The 21,744-nt window shown below is 41.4% G+C and overlaps 1 protein-coding gene across 2 annotated transcripts in view; it reads right to left on the reverse strand.

Annotated features, from left to right (window-relative positions):
- Positions 1-21,744, reverse strand: part of NPTN (neuroplastin) — a 75,112-nt gene that overhangs the window by 2,244 nt on the left and 51,124 nt on the right. Inside the window, exons 6-8 of one of the 2 annotated variants that reach the window (XM_018572301.1) lie at positions 15,425-15,698; positions 7,692-7,701; positions 5,331-5,400 (exon numbers count right to left, since the gene is read on the reverse strand). In XM_018572301.1, coding sequence (XP_018427803.1) covers positions 5,340-5,400; positions 7,692-7,701; positions 15,425-15,698 — 345 coding nt within the window. In that variant the 3' untranslated portion in view covers positions 5,331-5,339. Of the gene's footprint in view, positions 1-5,330; positions 5,401-7,691; positions 7,714-15,424; positions 15,699-21,744 lie in introns of both variants that reach the window. The other variant, XM_018572300.1, reaches the window with a different exon arrangement.

Genomic DNA, 21,744 nt, shown 5'->3' on the forward strand with positions numbered 1-21,744 from the left:
AAAAAAAAAAAAAAAAAAAACACATTTAAGCATTTCTTTGGAAAGCAAATCCCCTGCTATTCAAAAGTATTCTTTAGGAGTTTGATCCCAGTGAATGCATATTTCTTGCACAGACTTTACATATATGTCAGTATAATATATACCTTTTTGTTGCAGCCATCAAAGTGCGCACATCTGACCCTAAAGTTACCCTGACTAAAGAGTTGTAAGACACTGGTTTTCTGCAAAGCACACATCAGGTAATAAAGTTGAGGAACTTATGGTTAAGCAAGTCCCCTCTGAAGTTCTTTTTGTAACAAGCATCTCCAACTGTGTTTATTATCCAAATCATTCTATTTTGTAACTTAAATGTACTGTATTTGCTGGTAAGCAGTGACATTGAGCTCGCTCTAAAGCAGGTCGTTTTTCAGCTTTGGTATATCTTGGTGCCGGCTGTTTTTGTAGCAATAATTTTGGCAACAAGAAGTTAAAACAATTAATTGTAGGTTAATCCAGTATATGGAGCAGGTTAAAGTTGGTTAAATCTGCTTATATTTTGCATACCCCATTACCACCATGCTAATGACATTTTAAAATAAAACCTGTATTCATTACATACCTGTATTTAGTCCTAGTGATATCACTGGGTCTCTGTGCTTTGCCATGCAATGCAGGCAGATCATATCTGGCAGAGTGCTATACATTGCTTTCTGAAAACATCACAGCACCCTGCCTCCGTACTTCTCTCAAGAGCCCTCAGTCCTGCTGCACATTCAAATATCAAAATACCTTGATTGGTAGATTCAAGCTTGGAGGAGTGGGAGTTTCCTAGGAAGACTGCATTTGCATGCAGTTTACCCTAGGCAACACTAACATGGGATGCTGAGCATCTATAAATAAACACTGAAATCCAATGAATGAAAAGTGTGGGCCAGGGACAGAAAAGCTGGGGAGGAAAGGGTTAGACGACGGGGATGGCTTCCAGCTTGGAAATTCAACTTGGAAAGCACAATGGGGGAAATTTATCATAGCAATTGAAACCTCTGTATTACTAGAATAGTCATCTTCCTACTTCTCTGCATACATACTAAAGTGCTGCAGCAAGGGTAAAGCACCATGTGCTAGCAGCACTCCCCTGTACAGTGCTTTGGGAGAGTGAGCGCTGCAAGGGGAGTGTGCGACTGCTAGAGACCTATGCTGGTGCTTGTGTGTGAGAACAGCGCCCGTCTCTTCAGCATATTGGTATCACAGGGTAATTTAACCCTTGCTATAGCACTTACAGAAACACACAGAAAGAAGTCGTAAAGCTGGCAAAATGTTCCTGTAATCTCCAGTCAGGCTCTACTGTACTGCACATTGTGGTCCATCTAATGCTGGAAGCTTCCCAACAGGGGGCCAGCTATCATCTCATCAGTATTACTTATGCTCCTTCATTGTCCAATCACAGGCTGGGGCAGTAAAACGTACTCTCAGGAGGAGTGTATTTTTTAACGTGCTGTCTGATTGGGGAGCCTGGGTCAGAACAGGCTGGCCACAATTACAGAGAGTGAGAGTTAACATATAAATTGTTCAAGGCTTGGCTGTAGGGAAAGTTGGAACAGGGTTAAGTGTTCCGTTAAACGTCAGGAACATGTATTCTATATTAGTGTCATATTTGTTCTGATGATGAAATGTACTGTATCAGGCTACAGCCACCAAAAACCAACATAGTGATCTCTGGGTACAAAAAACACTAGTTGAGAACCTCTATTCCAAGATACCTGCCACCTTGCACCTACAAACTCCAGGTCAAATGAAATTCCATAGCCTTATATATTGAGAACATTGGTATACATTTTATGTCATTCCCAACAATAAACTTCTCTTGCTTGCTCCCTTTTAGCCTGTTACATTTACAATGTAAAACATTTTGGTAGATCTGTTGGATAAATACAAAAATACCTTTTGTTCCTTCTACAATTTCTAGTGATTAGATATATCCCCATGCATTGGGAACCTTAAATCGATCCCCGTTCTAGGGTGGCAACTCTGCTCCTCCATAGATATAGTGCAGTTAATAAGCGGTGCCACAATAGGACAGGCAGTGTGTTACCAGGAAAAAAAATAAAGGGGGAAAAGCCTACAAATGATCGCAGCTAGAACATCTAAGGACTGGTTTAGCTACCCTATATTGTTAGTATTATGTGGATAAAACGGATTAACATGGAAGGAAAGGGCAAGTCCAGATTTAATCTAAATGATTTATTGCAAAAAAAGTGTTTATATCTTTTATTAACTTCTAGTGCCCACGAGTATAAACAGTATCACTATGACCCAGGGAAGTTTGGACTAATTGATGGCAAACGCAAGAAATATATTACATATGGACCTGGAACCATCATGTATGCGTCTGGGGTGCCGTGTGGGTGCCAAAAGCCAGAGCTGCAGGAAGCAGCATGAAAGCACACAGCTCCTGCGTCTACATAGACCTCCATGAGCTGCCTGCATGCTTCTGCCTGCAGTTCAAGGCACATAAACAAAAAAGACAGCCCTGCACGCTGACACGCCCTGTGTGAATGAGGCCTTAAATGGAGAAAAGTAGTCACTGTGTTTGGTAACACTGACCATGGACCAAATAAAGCAAAGGACAAAGTCTGAGGAGAGCAGAAGGAAAAAAAACCCAACCAAAACAGACCAGCATGTTAAAGGAAAAGGCTACAAAGACAATCCCCAAGCAGCTTGATGTTCCTGTGACTTACTATATTAAAGAGGTTTAAGGGCTGGTTTGCACCAGATGCACCTGTGATGCAGTCTGTTCAGTTTGTCAGCTGCATCCAAAATGCATTAGAATGCTTTCCTATGGGATTTCTGGTACTCCGTTTCACACCAGTGGCATCCCGTTCCGATGCAACGGATTGCATCAAAACGCATGCAAATGCAACAGAACGCATCCAAAAGAAAAAGCAGAGCCAAGTGCTCTGCCAAGACAAAGGAAGTGACATAATGGCCTAATCTGCATTTTGGAGAAAAACCATCAAATCGTGTGAACTAGCCCAAGGTCCATAGGATTGTAGCCACCCTCCCTGGACGTGGCCACAAGAGGAAAAAAAAGACCCCAGATTCAACAGGAGGATGATGCGAATAGCAGACAAAGAGAAGGAAAACTTCCTAAGAGATACAAGCTAATCTCCCTGGTCAAATTCCGTGTCTGTCTACACCATCCACCCTTTATAAGCAACAGTGGCCTCACAGGAAGAAGAACCAGGAGGACTCCACTGTTAGGGGGAAAAAAGTCAGAGTGCAATTTGTGAAAATGTAGTCACAATGCTTAGAGGAGAATGTCCTTTGGACAGATGAAACCAAACTGGAGCTCTTTGGCAAGTTACAGCTCTATGTTTTCCAAATGAAAAATGAAGCTTTCAGAGAAAAGAATCCTAATTGTGAAACAAGGAGGTGGCTCGCTGGTGTTTTCAGGCTGCTTTGCTGCATCTGGCGCTTTAATCTGTACAGGGCACAATGAAATCCATCAAGGAATTCTAGAGCGAAATGTACTGCCCAGGGTCAGAAAGCTCTGTCTCCATCTCAGGTCATGAGTCCTCCAACCGTATAATGACCCAAAACACGGACAATTTTGGGTGTTTTTATCCAAGAACAAACATTGGAATATTCTTAAGTGGTCTTCTATGAGCCGATCTGCTTCCTATAGAACACCTATGGAAAGAGCTGAAACATGTCTGAAGTCACCCGTCAAACCTGAGGCAGCTGGAGTAGTTTGCTCTAGAAGAGTGGGCCAAGCTGCGTGTTGGCAGGTGCAGAACTCTCACAGAGAGCTACAGAAATCGCTTGTTTGCAGCAATTGTCTCCATAGGTAGAGCAACAGAATACCAGAGCCTAATTTTCTTCCATGCCATTTTTATTCCTTCTTTTACATTTTATTAACCAACTGCGGAGTCTGATTTTTATTTAATATGGAACAAACAAGGAAAGTTATTTCACAGAAAACTGTGGGTTGTTCTTTTTTGTGAACATGTACCTACAAATTTGTCTATGGTTGTATAACCAAATATCTAATGTGTAATGACTATACTGCTGTTCACTCACCCTAAAAAGCATTTAGCCCTAATGGGTCCATGAAGATTATACGGTCTACCTGAATAGTCCATTACTGACTAATTCTTACCAAATGTGGTCTTTATGCTTAAAGAAGCAGACTTAAAATTATTTTAACAACCATATTTCCTGATGCTGATGCTTTTTATGCAGTCAACAAGTTTCCACTGTGCAAGGTTCAGAATTGGGTTCAAAATAAAAAATTCGATTGTAATAAGTTATAGTTATTAAAAAAATAGAATTGTGTTTATATTGTACCCGTGCACAATATGTTGTAAATATTGAATTTTCGCATGTTACTGGCCTTCTATCATTATGTAAAAACTCCTACAGTTCACTCACAATCCTCACCAGATCAAGCTGATTTTTTCAGCAGAAACATACTCTTTCCTTTTTAAATTCTGTAATCTAACAATGGGTTTAATGCAACACGTCAAAGATGTAGGTGTGTATTTGAGGGGAGAGACTGAATGTTTTTTTAATACCTCCTTTATTAAAAGGTGCCAAAATATGTTTGCTGAAGTAAATAAAGATTCTGTGGGGAGTGTTAGCATACTTTCCCTTTTGCTTATGGGCTGGTGTGGGACACTGCCGCTTGTCACATGCCAGCTCTACACCGAGAGCTGAGCAGTCATGTAACCCACGGATCACTCGGCTCTCTGTCTCCAAGTGATGACTGTTATTGCGCCCCCCCATTCTTTTCTCCAGCACTCACTGGAGCAACAGACCAGGGAGGGGGTGTGCATGGCTTGCTCCGGATCTAGAGAGCAGAGCCAGCTGTCATTTAGGCAGCCGAAGTGGACCCTGACAATATCAGGCATTAGCCTGCTTATCTCCTCCTTTTGGTCACAAGAGTACATTAGTAAAATGTATTACTAGGACTCAAAAGAAGTAAAGCCAAAAAAAAGGTTTTGCTTTACTTTTAAGGAGTGCTAGCCTCTAGACAAAGATAATTGTAGCTCATTTTATAGCATGTTATCCATACTGCACACTCCAGAGAAAAAAAAGGTAATAGCATGTAGAGACATTTATTGATCATATCCTAGCAAGTTCAAGACTGGCTTCCTTTTCAAAATTACAAACACGTGACATAAAAAGCCTACTGTAAATCTGGGGTATGGAATTTTTTTTTTTTTTTAACCCTGCACATACGTGTAATAGATTTATTACTATTTAAATGACTTGCTAAAAACTGAGAACATGCCATGCCTGGTGAACTTTACACAACGGGTTATATTAGGTACACACAATATATTACTTACAGAGTTTGTTTAGCTTGTGTTTCTTTGCCTCAAATTTTTATCTTTGTGGTTATTTGTAGAGTTACTCTTCCTGGAGGAAGGAATGAGAAAAGCATAATCAGAATTCATAATTGCAGAATAAACTTTTTTAGAGCAGCATAACAGTAAGATTTTGCTAGAAGAAAACAATTGAGCTGGTGAGATGTTTGAATTTGTAGCAAAAATTGTATTTAGAATGGAAAATCTGTAGCAAAATTGACTAATGGTTTGGGGTCATTCTTTAAGGTTATAAGCGGAGGCTATGGTCATTTTAGAATTAAACATGCAAAATAGGATCCACTAATAAATGAAAGCAAAATAGGTTTTCTAATGAGAGCATAGCAGAAGCAGTTTGCTTTCAGACCATGTCTCTCAAAAGAAATACATACAGCCCTAAATGACCAGAGCAGGCAGGGAGGTGTGACTACTCTTCATATACATTTTAGCTTAAATGGTAATGGGCTTTTTTTTTTTTTTTTATAAATTCTTTATTGAACAGTTACGTAACATATCAGCAGATAAGGGTGTCACATGTTATCACAACATAAATACAGAGTGTACTTCTCAGAATGTACAAGTGTCACAGGAGATCACAACAAAAATACAGAGAACTCTGATAATGGTAATAAACATACAGATCGACTACGGCATTTCAAACATTTGATCGCACGACTAGCCCCCGTATCCCCGAGAGTCTTGCCAGTGGTTGATCAGGGCGCATTGCCACCGCGCGCGAGCCAGAAGTGCTACCATAGCGACCCCGGGGGTGACCGACGGGTAGGCCGGGACCGGAGTGTAAACAGGTCCGGCCCGCGGCTCCCTTGGTGATAAAGAGAAGGGAGGGAGGAAAATGTGGTAGGTCACTGCGGTCCGGGAGCGCTTCTCAGGATGTACAGTTCAGCCGAGTAGGTTAGTGGTATCACGGAGCTCTCACGCTATGCAGCCTATTCCGCCATGTGCAGGACACGCCCCCCTCTTTTTTTTTTAAGTAAAAGGACCAAGTCCAGCTAGACAAACACGTCAAAATGTTATTTTAGTCACGATCATTAAGAAATCCTGGAGCATTAAAAGGAATGTGGCCAAAAAACGCATGTACTATGTTTCTGCTTTTAAACCACAAACTCTCCTCAGTATCCACTAAAGCAATACCTCCCCAATCCCCTGCCAAATCAACACAACAGTCCAGCTCCTGCTCAGCCAGCAAACTGCCTCTACACTAGGTCCACTGACAGCATCCCCTCTGTGGCTTTCTGCACTCTGCTCCATCAAAGCCAACAGAGGCCTAAAGAGGGAAGACCTGAGGAGAACATACCCAGTTTGGCATTCCTTACCAGGCTCCTGAACATACAGCACAAAATATTTCCTGCTGTGCTGCACCTAGCACCACCCAGTGTCGAGAGGAGGCCTGAACAGGGTGAAGCACTTTTCTCCTTGCCAAAGTTTCAAAACATTTAGGTCCACCCCTCAGCAAAACATACTGCCTGCCAATATACTCCTCTACACAGCACATACTGCCCATAGGCATATCCTCTACACCCCTCTCCTACACATACGGCCTTGCCATTCGTTTACTGACACTGCTAAATTTAGTCTGGGCATCCAGGTTTCAGTTACCTCTGGTAAAACAGTGTTACTGCACACTTAGTACATGTGTATTACCAGGTCAAACTCAAATTCTTGATTTCCAAAACATATAGCTTTTTTTCACCGAGTACTATATTAGAAACACGTGTGTGTGTGTGTGTGTGTGTGTGTGTGTACAAGCCATGAAGGGTCCAACATACTCCACTGCAAACAGGCCGACCTTTCTATAACAATCTATACACAATGGTTTACTGTGTTGTAATAAAATTTGAATACAAACTTGAACATCCTCCAGAAGCCTACATTTTCAGAGGTTTATAGACTGGAGTCTCTTCTCCACAACAACAAATTTATTCTATAAAAATGTGCTACTTCCATACATTGGAACTTAAGATAAGATGCTGTCTGTGCCCCCACTGAGGTTTCGCTCACTTCGTGCCCTGGTTTTAAATGGCCCCAGAGAAAAAACAGACAGCAATAAAATTCTGATAGGGATTGAATTCTCTGGACGCTAGTCTGAAATTTCGCTTTCACTTTGTTGCAATAGTGTAGGTAGGGCTATGGATATGGATATAGACATAGAACATTTCACTCACATATACAATAATAATGCAAAAAACAAATGCATCATGCCACCACAGACCTCAGTATTAATAACTAAGGCTAGAAACTGCACCATGAAATGCTTTAGGCATGAAGGGTGACGACGACACTGAAAGAAAAAAAACATTTTTTTTTTAGGCATATAGGTCTACTTACATTGGTCCAGCTGGTTCATCATCTGAAGCATCCAAGCGATCATAAAAGGAAATAAGAAAAAAAAAATTAAAGTAAAAAAAGAGCTAACAGCAAGCCTACATAGAACTCATAACTACAGTGACTACAGATCACTGTCTCGATGTTTCACAGCCACTTGAGGAAACTTACTAATCTTGTTACTAAATGGTTGGTTATGTTCTTTAAGATGAAGCATAAGTCTGATATCGGCCATGAAGGACTGCAACTGTAGTGGACAGATTGTAGAGATTTCATTGAAACCATCTTGTCCCCTAGTTCCAGTGGTTCACTCAGAAGATTAATGACAAGACAAACCCAACATTTCAGTTGTAAAATCCTGCTGGTTGTTTTCTTACAGTGGGGTAACGGGTACATTAGTGATATCAGCAGAAGAGGTCTTCCTTCACCAAGACTCTACTCTGTACATTATCTAGACTCTAAACTATTACCAGAACTTTGTATTCTTCCTAACACACTCATGGACCGAGCAAATACAAGAAGCATGAACATCCTCTTCCCCCGCCAGACTTCAGCTACTAGGTCACATAGACCTTTACTATGTGCAGTGGCCAAATTGACTGCATCCATATCTTTTTAGAAGGACTAACATTTGCATTTGCTTTCATTTCCTTAAAGCGGTAATGCCTACAAACGGGTGTGACAAATTGAGAGATATTCACTGAAGTCTTGAAGAAAAATTTGCAGCAGGATTCCACAAGGAGACTAGTGCACATGAAGCAAAAAGATGGAGAAAAGTTGCAGTCTTTGAAACGTGTGTTGGTGCCTGCATGAGCACAATCAGGGAGTAATATGATCATATGATCCCTATTACTTCCTCTCTACCTGCTGGCAGCGCATGAACAGAGTCAACAGGTAGCCAAAAAAATTATATCTCTGTGGAAATTAAATACAAAAAGAGAAAAAACAAAGCAAAAATAGAAAATAAAAGGAAAAACAAACTGTGCACAAACAGTCAACAAGCCTTTGTCCACAGACGTCTGGTAAACTGGCAAAATGCATTTTGAAATGGGACAGATAAGTCAGACTGGGGAGGGCTACAGCGTGCTATATTAATGTACAGGAGCTACATTTACACAGAGGGCCTGAGAGACACAGCAACCAATTCCCTAGACAGACACACGCACGCACAAATGCAAAACCAAACCATTCACTGGTAGGAAAACACGTTTCCCAGTAGGATTGAAGAGGGTAAAAGTTGACATATATGCCACAGTAGATTGTCAGTGGTACTGTATCGCCTACCAATGTATTTAGAAGTCTCATCCGTTACCTCCTCATCTACTACTAAATCAATTCAGAAGCTTTATACCTCCTCATCTACCACTATATCAATTCTCTAGCTCCATCTAGTGCCCCCAAACTGACTGCAGTTTACAGGAAAAGCGGGGGGGATGAATCAGTCCTATATATAACTATTTGTCACAATCTACAAAATGTTAAAAAAAAAAAACATTTCTAATCTTTACCTATTTTTGTGAATGAAGCAGAGATTTTAAAATGTGCTTATAATAGTAGTGGAAAGGCTCCATACCACACTAAATGACACTATGAACTCTTTACAGTAGGCAGCATATTGACGAACGCTAGACTTTCTCATTCTTAAATTTAAGGGCCCACATCCGCTGTTAAGGGTATAAAGCTACAGGCTGCATTGTGGGGAACCACAACCCAAGATGCATATTTGGAGACCGTAACATTCAATACAATGGTACAGTCTTTTCTTTGTGGTATGTGTGGTTTTGTTGCAGGCAAACTAGAACATTGGAAATGGGTTCTAAGAGTTAGGGCCTGGACTGTGGAGATGTCATTTAACATGTAACACAGTCTGCATTGCTATGGCTTACTTTCCAGATTCACCTTACATACACCTCTGTGATGTACATTGTGGCTTCCTGTTATACTGGGGTTTTAAATACAATAGTCCCCTTAGTTAGCTGTTGATCTACACAGGGAACCTCATATTTTTTCTTGACTGCATATTGCTCTTCCCAGTCTACAAAGGATACACTTAAAGGGTATTGCAACCAGTCAGCAATTTGTTTTATTGTCTACAGCCCATTAAAATAACAAAACTGAGCTAACTGGCCTATACTTCATGTGTTTTACCTAAATGATTGTTTATCTGACACTGCACTGTAATACGGCTTCATATAAACCTTTGAACGTAATGTAATGATAAACTCTGCACTAAAATATCCTCACCTGCCTACTGAAAATTGCATTCTAAAAATCAAAAACCTAGCTAGCCAATTGGCAAAGGACTGGAAATGAGTAATCCAAGTTTCTATGAGAATTATAGGCAGGAGTTTCTCAACCACAGTCCTCAATCGCCCTCTGCAGTTGTGCTTTTTAGAAAGGTGTATATTAATTACAGAGAAGAACCCCTGCAATGTCTTATAGAGTCATTGAGGGCCTAAGCTGGGAATGCAAAACAATTTACTAAAAAGGTGTACATCTACGTTTTCCAGTTTTTGTGATTCTGCACTTCTTTTAAAGCGCTTTTATTGACCCAGTACCATAACAAGGACATAACAGGCCAAGAACCCACCTAAGGTGAGGACACTGGGGTAGGGGCAGGCTGTGACTAAAAGGAGATTACAAAAAAAAAAAACCCTGCTTTTTTGTTTTTATTAAAACAGCGAAGGCTAAACAAACAAGAAAACCAAAATAAACTGAAAATTAGTTGTGAAAGTGAATGAGGGAAACTCCGTGTGTTAACATCATGGGCTTGAGCAATCCCAACAACGGAAGCGAGATTAGACAAACTGCAAAGCATGCAAAACTCGCACTTACCACCATAATATTTAGGGTTTGATGCAATTGAAGGGGGGAAAAAAAAAGTCACAGTAACCGACAAGAATCATTAGAGAAGCTGCCTCCCTGGATTCCCCCTCCCAACCAACAAAGTAAAGAAAACTTAAAGAAAAACACTTTGGGAGAAAAGAAATGGAGTGATCGATCCAATCTGTGTTGCTGAGAAAGGAGGCAAGCAAAATGTGAAGCGGAGAGGAAGCAATGGTGAAAGGAAGAGCAGGTTTATTCAGGCAGTGCCCAGGTGAACCAGCAGCATACACTGAACTGCCAGTAAAAGGGAACCCTTTTCAAATGGCAGACATAGCTGCAGTGCATCTTGCTGGAAAACTATGCTTGAAGGGAGAATCCTAGCACACACACCCATGCACACACTATATATTTCCATGTGAAAAATAGAAGAGTTCAGGCCTCTGGTTAATAAATAACAAAATGACTAGTCCATAAATAAGATGACTCTTATATGTTGTTTTTGACAGGGAACCAAGTACACCAGAGGGGGGGGACAAAGACAATTCAATTGTTTAACTTCAAATTCCACCTAAGCAATTCACACTAGTTTTACTGAGCTGTACTTCTTACAGCAGAGATGAGGTTGTCCAGAATCTGGAAACATATGCTCAGTCCAGGCTAAGACAGCCAGTTGAGTACTTTGTACAATTGCCGAGATGGAAATGAACGCAGTTTAGTTAAAAAAAATTTGACTCAGTAAGTCAGTTCACTTTGAATACAGTCTTATACGGAACAGTCCCAGTGACCAATACCCAGTAACATTGTTGAAATAATTGCAACTTCGACATTTCTTTGCAGATGCCTACTTGGTGCGGAGCAGAGATGCATAGCTTACTGCATCTGAATAATTGGGCTGCTGAAGCTGGAAGCAATGGCAAAGTTGTTTAAAAAAAATAAAGCATCTGTTTGCGAAGCAAAATCTGAAACTAGTCAGCTAAAACCTTTACAAAAATGCATGGGTATATAAATAGATTATGTGGAGGGAAAGCTGAGCCAGAGAGAACACACCTCAGTTCATGCTCGAGTATGAAAAGCACTGCTGAATTTCTGGACACGGGGTGAGGGAGGGAGCAAACTAATCTGGTTATGAAAGCAATGCTAATATTAACATATACTGCCAAACTCTGCCTTTGGGTTTACACTGTAAAAGAAAAAACATCCCTGAAGTAAAAGCTTTGTTGAACTTTGACTGGTTTGGGTTAGGGTTAGGGAATACTAGCCTACACCTTCAAGTTGTCATATGACCATGCAGTAATTTCAACAGTGTGCTTCATGCCCACAGCAAGCTGGCACCAGGGCTCAGATACAAGTGTTTATACAAACCTCAGGACACAGACAACATAACATTAAGGTGTACCTGTAGAGAAGTGTTACTTAAAAGCATGTAGGACACAAACTTACCAGATATACCACGTAAAGGGAAGAAATGTGTGAGCGACATTGTTAATCACAATAGAAAATATTATTTTGAAATGATATACTGTCACTATGGTTCAAATAGGCTTAGTATTAAGTCTAAACAGGTATTCTACTAATAAGCAGGAGTGTAGCCCATACAAACCAGTTGTATTTGAAAACCTGCTTTACAGAAGGTTACATTTGACTTTCTTTTCCTCCAGGTACATATAACTCAGCAAGAGTGACACTTTTACTGTAGCACATGCTGTCAAAGGAGCAAAGCTGGGGACTGCTTATGATATTGGTATCCATGAATGTATGCACAAATATCAATAGCACTACCAATAACATTTAAACCTATAATGCTTACCATAGTGTTCTTTTTGAAAGACAAATGCAGTGTATGAGGGACCATGCAAATTACTTCAAGCTATGGATGCAACTAATCGATCGATAATAATAGTTGTCAACTTTCCTCATTAACGATTAGTTGGTTGGATCCCCTAGCTCTCTCCTCCATGCTCCTCCAAGCAGTGGGTGGGTGCAATAGCCAGCCTGCTATTGCAATGTGAAATGGCCAATAGCAGGCTAGCTATTGCATCAGCCCACTACCTGCTGTATTTACATTTATCTGCCCTCTGAGGAATCTTGCCACTGGCAGCTGTCACTCCCTGGATGAAGCTATTCAAGCACCATGTGCTTATATTACAATTATTTTTTAAAAATTACAGAAGGTGGGAAAAAAAAGTCATTTCAGTGGCACCCCAAATGTGCTTCCCGTCCACAGTGTGATGCCCTTCACTGGAATGCACGGTTCCGCAATGCTGAGTGTTCCAGTGCATTGGGATTGCAAAAAATTGTGTATGCAGTTTTATTCTGAAGTAAACTTTACGTTTGTGGCACTGACTTTGTGTATTTTATTTTAGGTCAAGGATGGTACTTATTCAATTTTTTTAATCCGATTAGTTGGCCGATTATTTTTTCGATTAATCGATTATGAAAATAATAGTTGCAGCCCTACTCAATGCTGCACTTAAGAGCAATACCTGAACTGGCATAAGCTGCATTTTAAAGTCATTGATAGCACTGCATACCATTACTTTCCACTACAATTGGAGAGGTCATGCTTTACACAACATGCTATATCGTACAGTATGGCAACATTGGACACAGTGCTCATTCTTAGCCATTAAAGATGGCTTGGATATTTCCATATCGACTGCAGGTCTTACCAACCCTTGTATCTAGGTGCCAAGGATGCCAACTCAAATCAATGCAGAATGTGATTTTGTGTTTATATACTGAACAAAATCAAATCTTCATTCTGCTACCCAAGTAATATACATCTTAAAAGGTGTCATCTGGTAGCAGCTCAGGTACTTTTACTTCCAACACTGCTCTATGGGCATGTACATTTGAAAATGGAGATTTAAACAATATGTAAAACAATTTTGCTTTAAAGGGACCAGATCCAGACCAGGTGGTTTTTTGTCTGGTCCAAAAATGCATGCCTATTAATTTCTATAGGAAAAGGGAGGCCAATTCACACCACTGCATTCAGTTCCAAAACTTGATGCACTATTTTTTCTGGTCTGGAATACACCAAAATGCATGTAAACGCATCAGAACACACTGAAACACACTAGAAAATCAACTGAGACTAAAAAAAAAAAAAAAAAAAAAAACAACCCATGCACTGGAACACATCAAAAACGCAAATGGAATTACTGTGTATGCGTTTTTGGGGAGGATAAAAACCTATCGGTCTGGAGATGGTGTGAACAAGCCCTCAGGAATGCAGCAGAACACAACTTCCAGCTGCCCAGGTCAGTCATGTTGGCTGCATTCTCCCTTTTGCTATAAGCTCATGGTCACTTTTTTGTTTTTGAAAGCTTTTATTATTACATACATGCAGGTCTATGCGCCTGCATGCCTTTATGTATGCCTGCATCATTTTATTGCATCTTCACCAATTGCTGCATGGCACTGTTGGTCAGGCATTATCCCAATGCATAGGTGTGAGGCCAACCTCCAGATGTTTAACATAAATTGCTTATTTACTTTTTCGCGCACTTTTCGGTTTTCACTGTTTCGCAAAAAGGCACAATTTAAAGGATAAGTTCACCTGTTGCAAAAAAGCATAATTAATATATATAAAAAAATATGCTTTTCTTGAATTTTTGCATTCAAGCCTGGAAAGCATTGCAATTGAGATCACTCGATCACAGCTGCAGAGCTCAGACATCAGCACATTCTCTCCCAGGCAGAGCTCGTACTGCGGTACAGAGTTTCAGTTAGGAGAAATGGGAAAGGACGGCTGGACTTCAAAGTGCAATAAATCAACTAGGTAGATGCGGGAATACGGGCAGCTCTACCTAGTGGGAGGACGGCTGGATGCAGTATGAGGTGATTTAATGTAGTTTGAAGTCCAGCCGTCCTGCCCCCCCATCTCTCCTAACTGAAACTCCGTACCTCCATATGAGCTCTGTCAGTCTGAAATGTGCAGAAGCCTGAGCTCTGCAGCCACAATTGCAATGCTTTCCAGGCTTCAATGCAAATATTAAAGAAATGCTTTTTATTGAATACCGGTATATTATTAATTATGCATTTCTTCAATTTTTGCAACAGGTGAACTTATCCTTTACAAGTGACAAATAATCATTGTTTATTAACTCAGTACCGTTATATCTGTTATATTTAGTATGGATTTTGTAAGGTATGTTTTTGTTTGCGCTCATAACAATTTTATTGTATTTTTATTGAAAATATCATCTTGATAAGCATTTGTGCAAAAACAGTATATGTATGGTTTGGTAATGGCACTTGTACTGCCCAGAGCAATTGCATACGGGGACCAGAAGACCACAATGTTCAGTGATAAACCAGAACCAAGCCTTGAATGGGCTGGGAACATGAGTGACTTGTGTGATTATAAGGGGCAGAATATTGAAGTCACTATACATCACCCTGAAAAAGGCACCTTTTGTTTTATGGTTCACAAGCTTCTGCACTAAAGATGAAAGTTGACCCTCGGTCATTATGGGGTTATTGGAAGCCCATTTTGGCAAGCGTAGGGGACAGCTGGAATCTCTGCAGCTACCCCACTGTAATACACTGAAATGAATCCTTGTCTTTCGGTGCATGCTTCTCTGGCTGAGATGCCACACCACATTTCATTCAAGCCTATGAGAAATGCTGATACAATGCAAACAAGTGCCTATGATATAGAGTAGAATAAAAAGAAAAAAACACTGCATAGATATCCTCAAGCATCATGTAGGCAAATATATTTTTGATTGCGTTGTTACTAAAAAGATCCAGTTGGTGTAGGTCAAACTGCAGATGCCTTTCCTATTTGTTCTATGGTATTCCGATTTGCTTTGACATTTTTATTTGGGCAAGAAGCTTTTCCTGTTATGTAGCACAATATTGAACAAATATCAAAATCCGTTATGCCCTTGCCCTTCTCTTACCATCTGGAACCTCGTCTGGTCTTTTGCGCTTCTCATACACAACAATGATGACCACCAAGATGACAATTTCTGCTACAATGCCAAGGAAGGGCCACAATGGAGCCAAGTGACTGCGCACTCTCAAGATGATGCGGCTTGTTGTGTTCCCAACCGAATTTGAAGCATTACATATGTACACACCAGGGTCCTCGCTGATATCCAGCTTTATGATTTTCAGCTCAGTGTAGTTTTCTTTGCTGGTGATAAATATACGTCCACTATCATTATTTAGCACCTGAAAAATATGAAAATATATTTTATTTACAAGATTGAAGATGTCGTGATAAGTGCTATGCAAGTCTAAAAGCAGAGTCCACAGAAACAAACAAACAGTCTATGGACTTTGGGTTAATGATGACAGACAAACCTCTGCCTGCAAATACAACTCCCCAGGACACCTGGGGAATGTATACAGAGACGGATACACATCAGTACCATCAGTATAAATGCGATACACAAAATTGCTCACTAACCATCTAATGTTTAGCAAATCACTGACATGTTTGTTCAGACTTTAATCTGTAAATCTGGCAACCGTAACAATAAATTGACTATAATGTATAAAATTCTTTCCACTGTTGCAGACAAATTTGAGAAAACCCCACTAAAGGTGTGTTATATGTTCCTAATCGAACAGCAGATCTAATAATTAAAAATATAACTCTAGCTGTCCTTATAGTAAGACCAACATTTCGGCTGGTTCGCTCATTGGGTGGCCCTAACTGCCACCATCCTTCGACTGAAAAAAAAAAAAATTGGAAGAGTCGGGTGGAAAAATGTCCGCCGCAATTATAGGACGCTGAGGAGCACAAGAATTTCCCTTTGCGCCTCAACGCCATCTAGTGGTGGAAGTGCCATGTAAACAGCACTCACCCAGCTATCTGCTGGCTGGAAGACTTCTAAATCTGCCCTTTAAAAGGAGAACTATGGGGTCAGTGTTTTTCCCCATAGTTCTCCTTAGGGTAAGCTCAGTATACCGCGAGCTACAGCTCGCGGTATACTGAGACGCCGCAGCGGATCCCGACGTAGATGACTGGATCCGCCCAGCTGCGCGAGTGACAGCTGGCTCTGCCCATCTAGAGGCAGAGCCAGCTGTACCCGCCCCCTCCCCCGTCCGTTCCGCCAGTCAGCGCTGGCAGATCGGAGCGGGGAGAGGGGAATCCAGCCCCTCCCCCTGTCACGGCAGAGAGCTGTGACAGGCTCGAGAGGCGAGCGAACCCGGTATGTGTTCGCTCACCTCCCGATCTACTGAGCCGACCTGTGACAGTCTCATTGTCACAGGTCGGCTAGAACTATGAGGTGAGTTAAAAGCACTCACCTCATAGTTCTCCTTTAAGTATTTCGATCAAACACCTGAACACCAGCTCAGAGTCTGTGTGTTGCTTCTAACAACTTTGCCCAACTGTTGAACCCCATTCATGCATGCGAATAGGGCTGATCTCATGAGACTCCCAAATTCCCCTGTGAGACTAATGCAATCAGCTGCGAGTGGGAGACTCTGTACAATACAATGACAGCTGCCACTGTCCGCAGACTGTTCACATGTAATCACACAGGCAGCGATCACCGATGGTCAAACAGTTTGCGTCCAGACGCGATCGTCCACAGGTAAATCGAAGCCTGTGCAATTACCTGTGAATGCCCTGCAAACATAACATTGTACATCACCTCCTGCAGCAGATCACATGAGTCTCACAGAAGAATTCCTGAGATTGGCCCCATTCATACAAAACAAACGACAAACGCACTCAACAATTTGTTACCAGTTATACAGTAAGGTGCACACGAAATGGGCTTTGAACAGTAGAACGGCATCATGGCACACTCACAAACCAGCATGTAAAACAACATGTCTCACCACTAAGGATAATGACAGAGGTTTGGATACACGTCTTCAGCCGAGGATGTGTAAGCCGCGCCAAGGCACCTCTTATAGTGCGGTCCTAACTCTAAACTATGAGAGTCTCCATCTTGGAGCACATGGGGGCAGAAGATATCAAATTGGGTGCAGGTTTGTCAGGAGGACGCCCAACCTCCTTAAAAAGGTACAGAAACACACAAGGGATCCCGCACATCCTATACAAACGCACTCAACAATTTGCAACAAACAAACCTGCACCCAATTTGATATCTTCTGCCCCCATGTGCTCCAAGATGGAGACTCTCATAGTTTAGAGTTAGGACCGCACTATAAGAGGTGCCTTGGCGCGGCAGTGCGGCTTACACATCCTTTGCAGAAGACGTGTATCCAAACCTCTGTCATTGTCCTTAGTGGTGAGACAAGTTGTTTTACATGCTGGTTTTGTGAGTGTGCCATGATGCCTTTCTGCTGTTTGGCCCCATTCATAGGTGCAAATGGGGCCTTACTGTTAGAGGTGTTACACTTCAGTATACATATCCATTAATAAGTGGACAAGTAAAGAAGCTGAAATAATTAGGTCTACAGCCTGGTGAAGTCTTCTACAACTTGACAGCAGAAAAAAAGATGGAATAAAAAAAAAGAGAAAACAGTACGTAAGGAATTCATACACCTATATTGTTGCCAGATCCTTCATAGTGTCTAATAGTCCAGGGGTGTGGAATTCGCATCGCCCGACGCCCGGGACATGTAGTTCCGGGCAAATGGTATCTGCACTGTTTTAGCCCTGCTACGGACAAGTAGCAGGGCTGGTTTTCTTGGAGCGGCGCGGAGCGCAGAGAGCGTGGACAGAGCTGGGGACGAAGCGCTGAGAGCTGGGGACGGAGCAGAGGGCGTGGAGCCGTGACGGAGCGAGGGGCATGGAGCTGTGACAAAGCCTGACGGTGGAGCTGTGACAGGCTCTGTCACCTCCCCCAGCCTCTGTCCTCAGCGGCTGCTGCTCGTTCCTGTCACAGGAGTCCTAGCAACAGTGCTGTGCTAGAACTCCTGTGTTGGAGGTGACAGGGTCAATAAAGAGTACCTGTCACCTCCAAATGCGATCACACAGGGATTATTATTCCCTGTGTGATAGCAATACAGTTAAGTTTTTTTTTTTAAATAGTTAAAAAGAAAAAGTAAAAAATATTAAAAATATAACTGAATAAAAATGTAAAAAATAAAAAAAGGTGATTAAGTAAAAATAATAAACAAATGAACATTTTTTTACAAAGTAAATAGAAAAAATTAAAACCAGCCCCACTGCCCCCACCTGCACGCGAATAAACGTGCAGTGTTTTCAACTGCGATCGCGTGCAACCGCACGGGCAGGGCGGTATTGCAGCAGGAAAACGCGCAATCTGCCTGGCATGACTGGGGTGCCATAAGAAAATAATAGCACTGCAAAGCGATCGGCGTTGTGCGATCCGTGACTGCCCGGTCATCGTGCACGAAATCGAGCAGATGGCTGGGTGGTCACGGAATCGCACAACACCGCCGATCATGCTGTCAGTGCCATTATTTTCTAATGGCACCCCAGTCGTGCCAGGCAGATTGCACGTTTTCCGGCTGCAATACCGCCGCGGGCGATTACGGTTGAAAACACTGCGCGGTGCATGTCGTGAAAATAGGTACATCTACCTTTTTTTTCAGCGATTGCCACGCAGATGTAACCCCATACATGCGGATGCAACCGCTGTATCAACCGCACACGATCGCACGTCCTGGAAATCCCCAAGTCTGCACCAACCCTAAAGGGTATATTCACTTTCCCAAGTAATTTGGGAAGATGGAATTACCCGCACAAATCTCCCTCCCACTATACTTACCTTTCAGCAAACGGTCCTTCCCGTCCACCAGTATGGTGTACTATCTGTACCTGTTCCATGTAGTCTGAATTTCGCTCGCAAATTGCAAGCACTCGTTGGTCAACGCAGTCAGCTGACGGCACTGACCAATGAGAAGCGCTTCTTAGCACTGCTAAATATGGTTTTGGTTAAAATATTTTTTTTTGCATCAGGACAAGTAGATTCGGCCCCCGCTTTAGTCCTTGGAGAAGTCGTTTTTTCAAAAATTTCCACACCCCTGTAGTCATATCTTTCTTTACCAAAATCATAAATCTTGTCTTATTGAAATCATTTGTTTCCTACTTTGTTACATTTAGAGCTGCACCGATACCAGTTTTTCGGTATCGAGTACAGATATTTATCTTTTGGTACTCGTCGATACGGAGTACTGATGACGGTATTTCTGCTAGCATGGAGCCATACTGTTTGGTTGGCTCGAAGCTAATTGGCTTCCTGGTCAAACAGCATGGAGCCAGTGGCAAGTTGTCTCCATGTTCCCTCGCGGCACTGCCGGTCAGAGGAAATCTCCCCTTGACCGAAAGTTCTGGTATCAGAGGCAAGTATTGGAGCATTTGGGGGAGCACGAGCCCAAATACTCGGTATCGGTGCATCCCTAGTTACAATAGATTTGTTTCATTCACACTGTATTTCTGATTTCATTAGTATAAAGCAATGGAAGAGCAGAGGAAATGAAAAAGTATATGCTACTTAGGAGAGGGGAAGGTTGAGTGATTTTGTTACTTTGACCTGCATGCCAAAGTAAGGGGTGACTTAAATGAGGAAATGCAAGGCTTGCAAGGAAAGAGGATGTTTTAGAACTGAACAGTCAAGGAATGTATCTGTAAATATTACAATTGTGTTTTTCATTTAAAGTGACATTAAACCCTCAGATTTTTTAACATAAAACAATACTGTAATGCGTGCCTTACTGTAATCCATGGTTGTTTCCCTTCTCTTTGCTGCTCTTCCTTTTAAATCCGTATCTCTTCTCATGCTGGGCAGAACTTCTGTTTTGCAGCAGACTGCCTTGTCTCAGGAATGGATACATGGTGTCTGTGTATAGGCTTGCAACCTGAGCCAGCACTACAGGAATAGGCACTCAGCTGCAAAGGGAAGTTCTCCCCAAGCATGAGAAGAAATGAGGATTTAAAAGGAAGAGCAGCAAAGAGAAGGGAAACAACCATGGATTACAGTAAGGCACACATTACAGTATTGGTTTATGTTAAAAAATCTGAGGGTTTAATGTCACTTTAACTAAATAAAGGCAAGCTTCTATCAGCTTAAAGAGCTAGTTTACGTATCCTACATGTTGGGATGGCCTGCGGCTTTCCCTTCACCTGAAAGCATATGCCAAGTAAAGTTGCACACAATACTGCTTGAAATATTCAGCAATGTGAATGAGCCCTGGAAGGGGATAATTCTTTCCCCACACAGAACTTGTGTACTGATGAGGATTCCCACTAGAAAACACATTTTGCGATTTGGGAAATATATCTGTCATTGACTATTTGTTTTTTTTAAAACAATAGAGGGCTTAAAACGAAATTGTGTTTTTTTGTTTTCTTTTGTGGAGGTTTTTAGATGGCATAGGAAGGGTTTAAACAACCCCTTGAAGTTCTTTTGGTGCCCCCCACTGGGGAGATTCTGGTCCCAGAGACACAAAAGTAAGTAAAAGAAAATCTCAAAATGGGGAGAAATGGCCTCTTCAGTTCTCACAGAAAAGATTTCCCTCCTGAAACACTCCCCTCACCTTCTGTTCCAACCTATAAAAAGAATGGCTAGAGAAGCACTAAATGTAGTAGAGGGAAAATGTCAGGATTGTTAAAAATGTCTTTATATAGAAATCAAAGAGCCAACAAAATGTACAAAATGATGCAAGCTGAACTCCAAGTTACACCAGTGTCTGTTTACACCATCCGTCACTTTTTCAGTGATGGTGAACTCAAATGAAGTTTTCAAAGAAAAATACGCAGTTACCTACTGTGGGCTTGGTTATGTTTTGGGGCTGTTCTATGCAGCGTGATCTCCAGACGATCAAGGAGTTCTGAAGGAAAATTTACTGCCCAGTGTCAAAGTTCGGTCACTGACAGGTCATGGATCCTCCAACAGGATAATGACCCAAAAATTGCAAAGGACAAAGTATTGGACTATTCTATAGTGGCTTTCTATAAGCTCTGATCTGAAGCCTATCAAAACATCTATGGAAAGAGCTGAAACAGTCTGGAGAAGACATCTTTTAAACATGAGACAGGTGGAGCAGTTTGCTCAAGAAGCGTGCACTAAACTTCCTGTTGGCAGATCCAGAAGTCTCATTGAGAACTACAGAAATAGCTTGTTTGCAGTGATTGCCTCTGAAGGTTGTGCAACAAAACATTAGTTTAAGGGGCTTGTCAAAAGCTAAGTCTGATTTGAATTAAATAAGGAATAAATATTGGATGCCAATTAGTTTTGTCAGTTTCAGTTATTTTAGAGAAAATTGTGAGTTATTTTTTCATGGAAAGGTACCAACAAATTTATATATATATATAATATATATATAT

The sequence above is a fragment of the Nanorana parkeri genome, unplaced genomic scaffold, assembly GCF_000935625.1.
Source record: "Nanorana parkeri isolate BGI_ZX_2015 unplaced genomic scaffold, ASM93562v1 scaffold1992, whole genome shotgun sequence".
NCBI lineage: Eukaryota > Metazoa > Chordata > Amphibia > Anura > Dicroglossidae > Nanorana > Nanorana parkeri.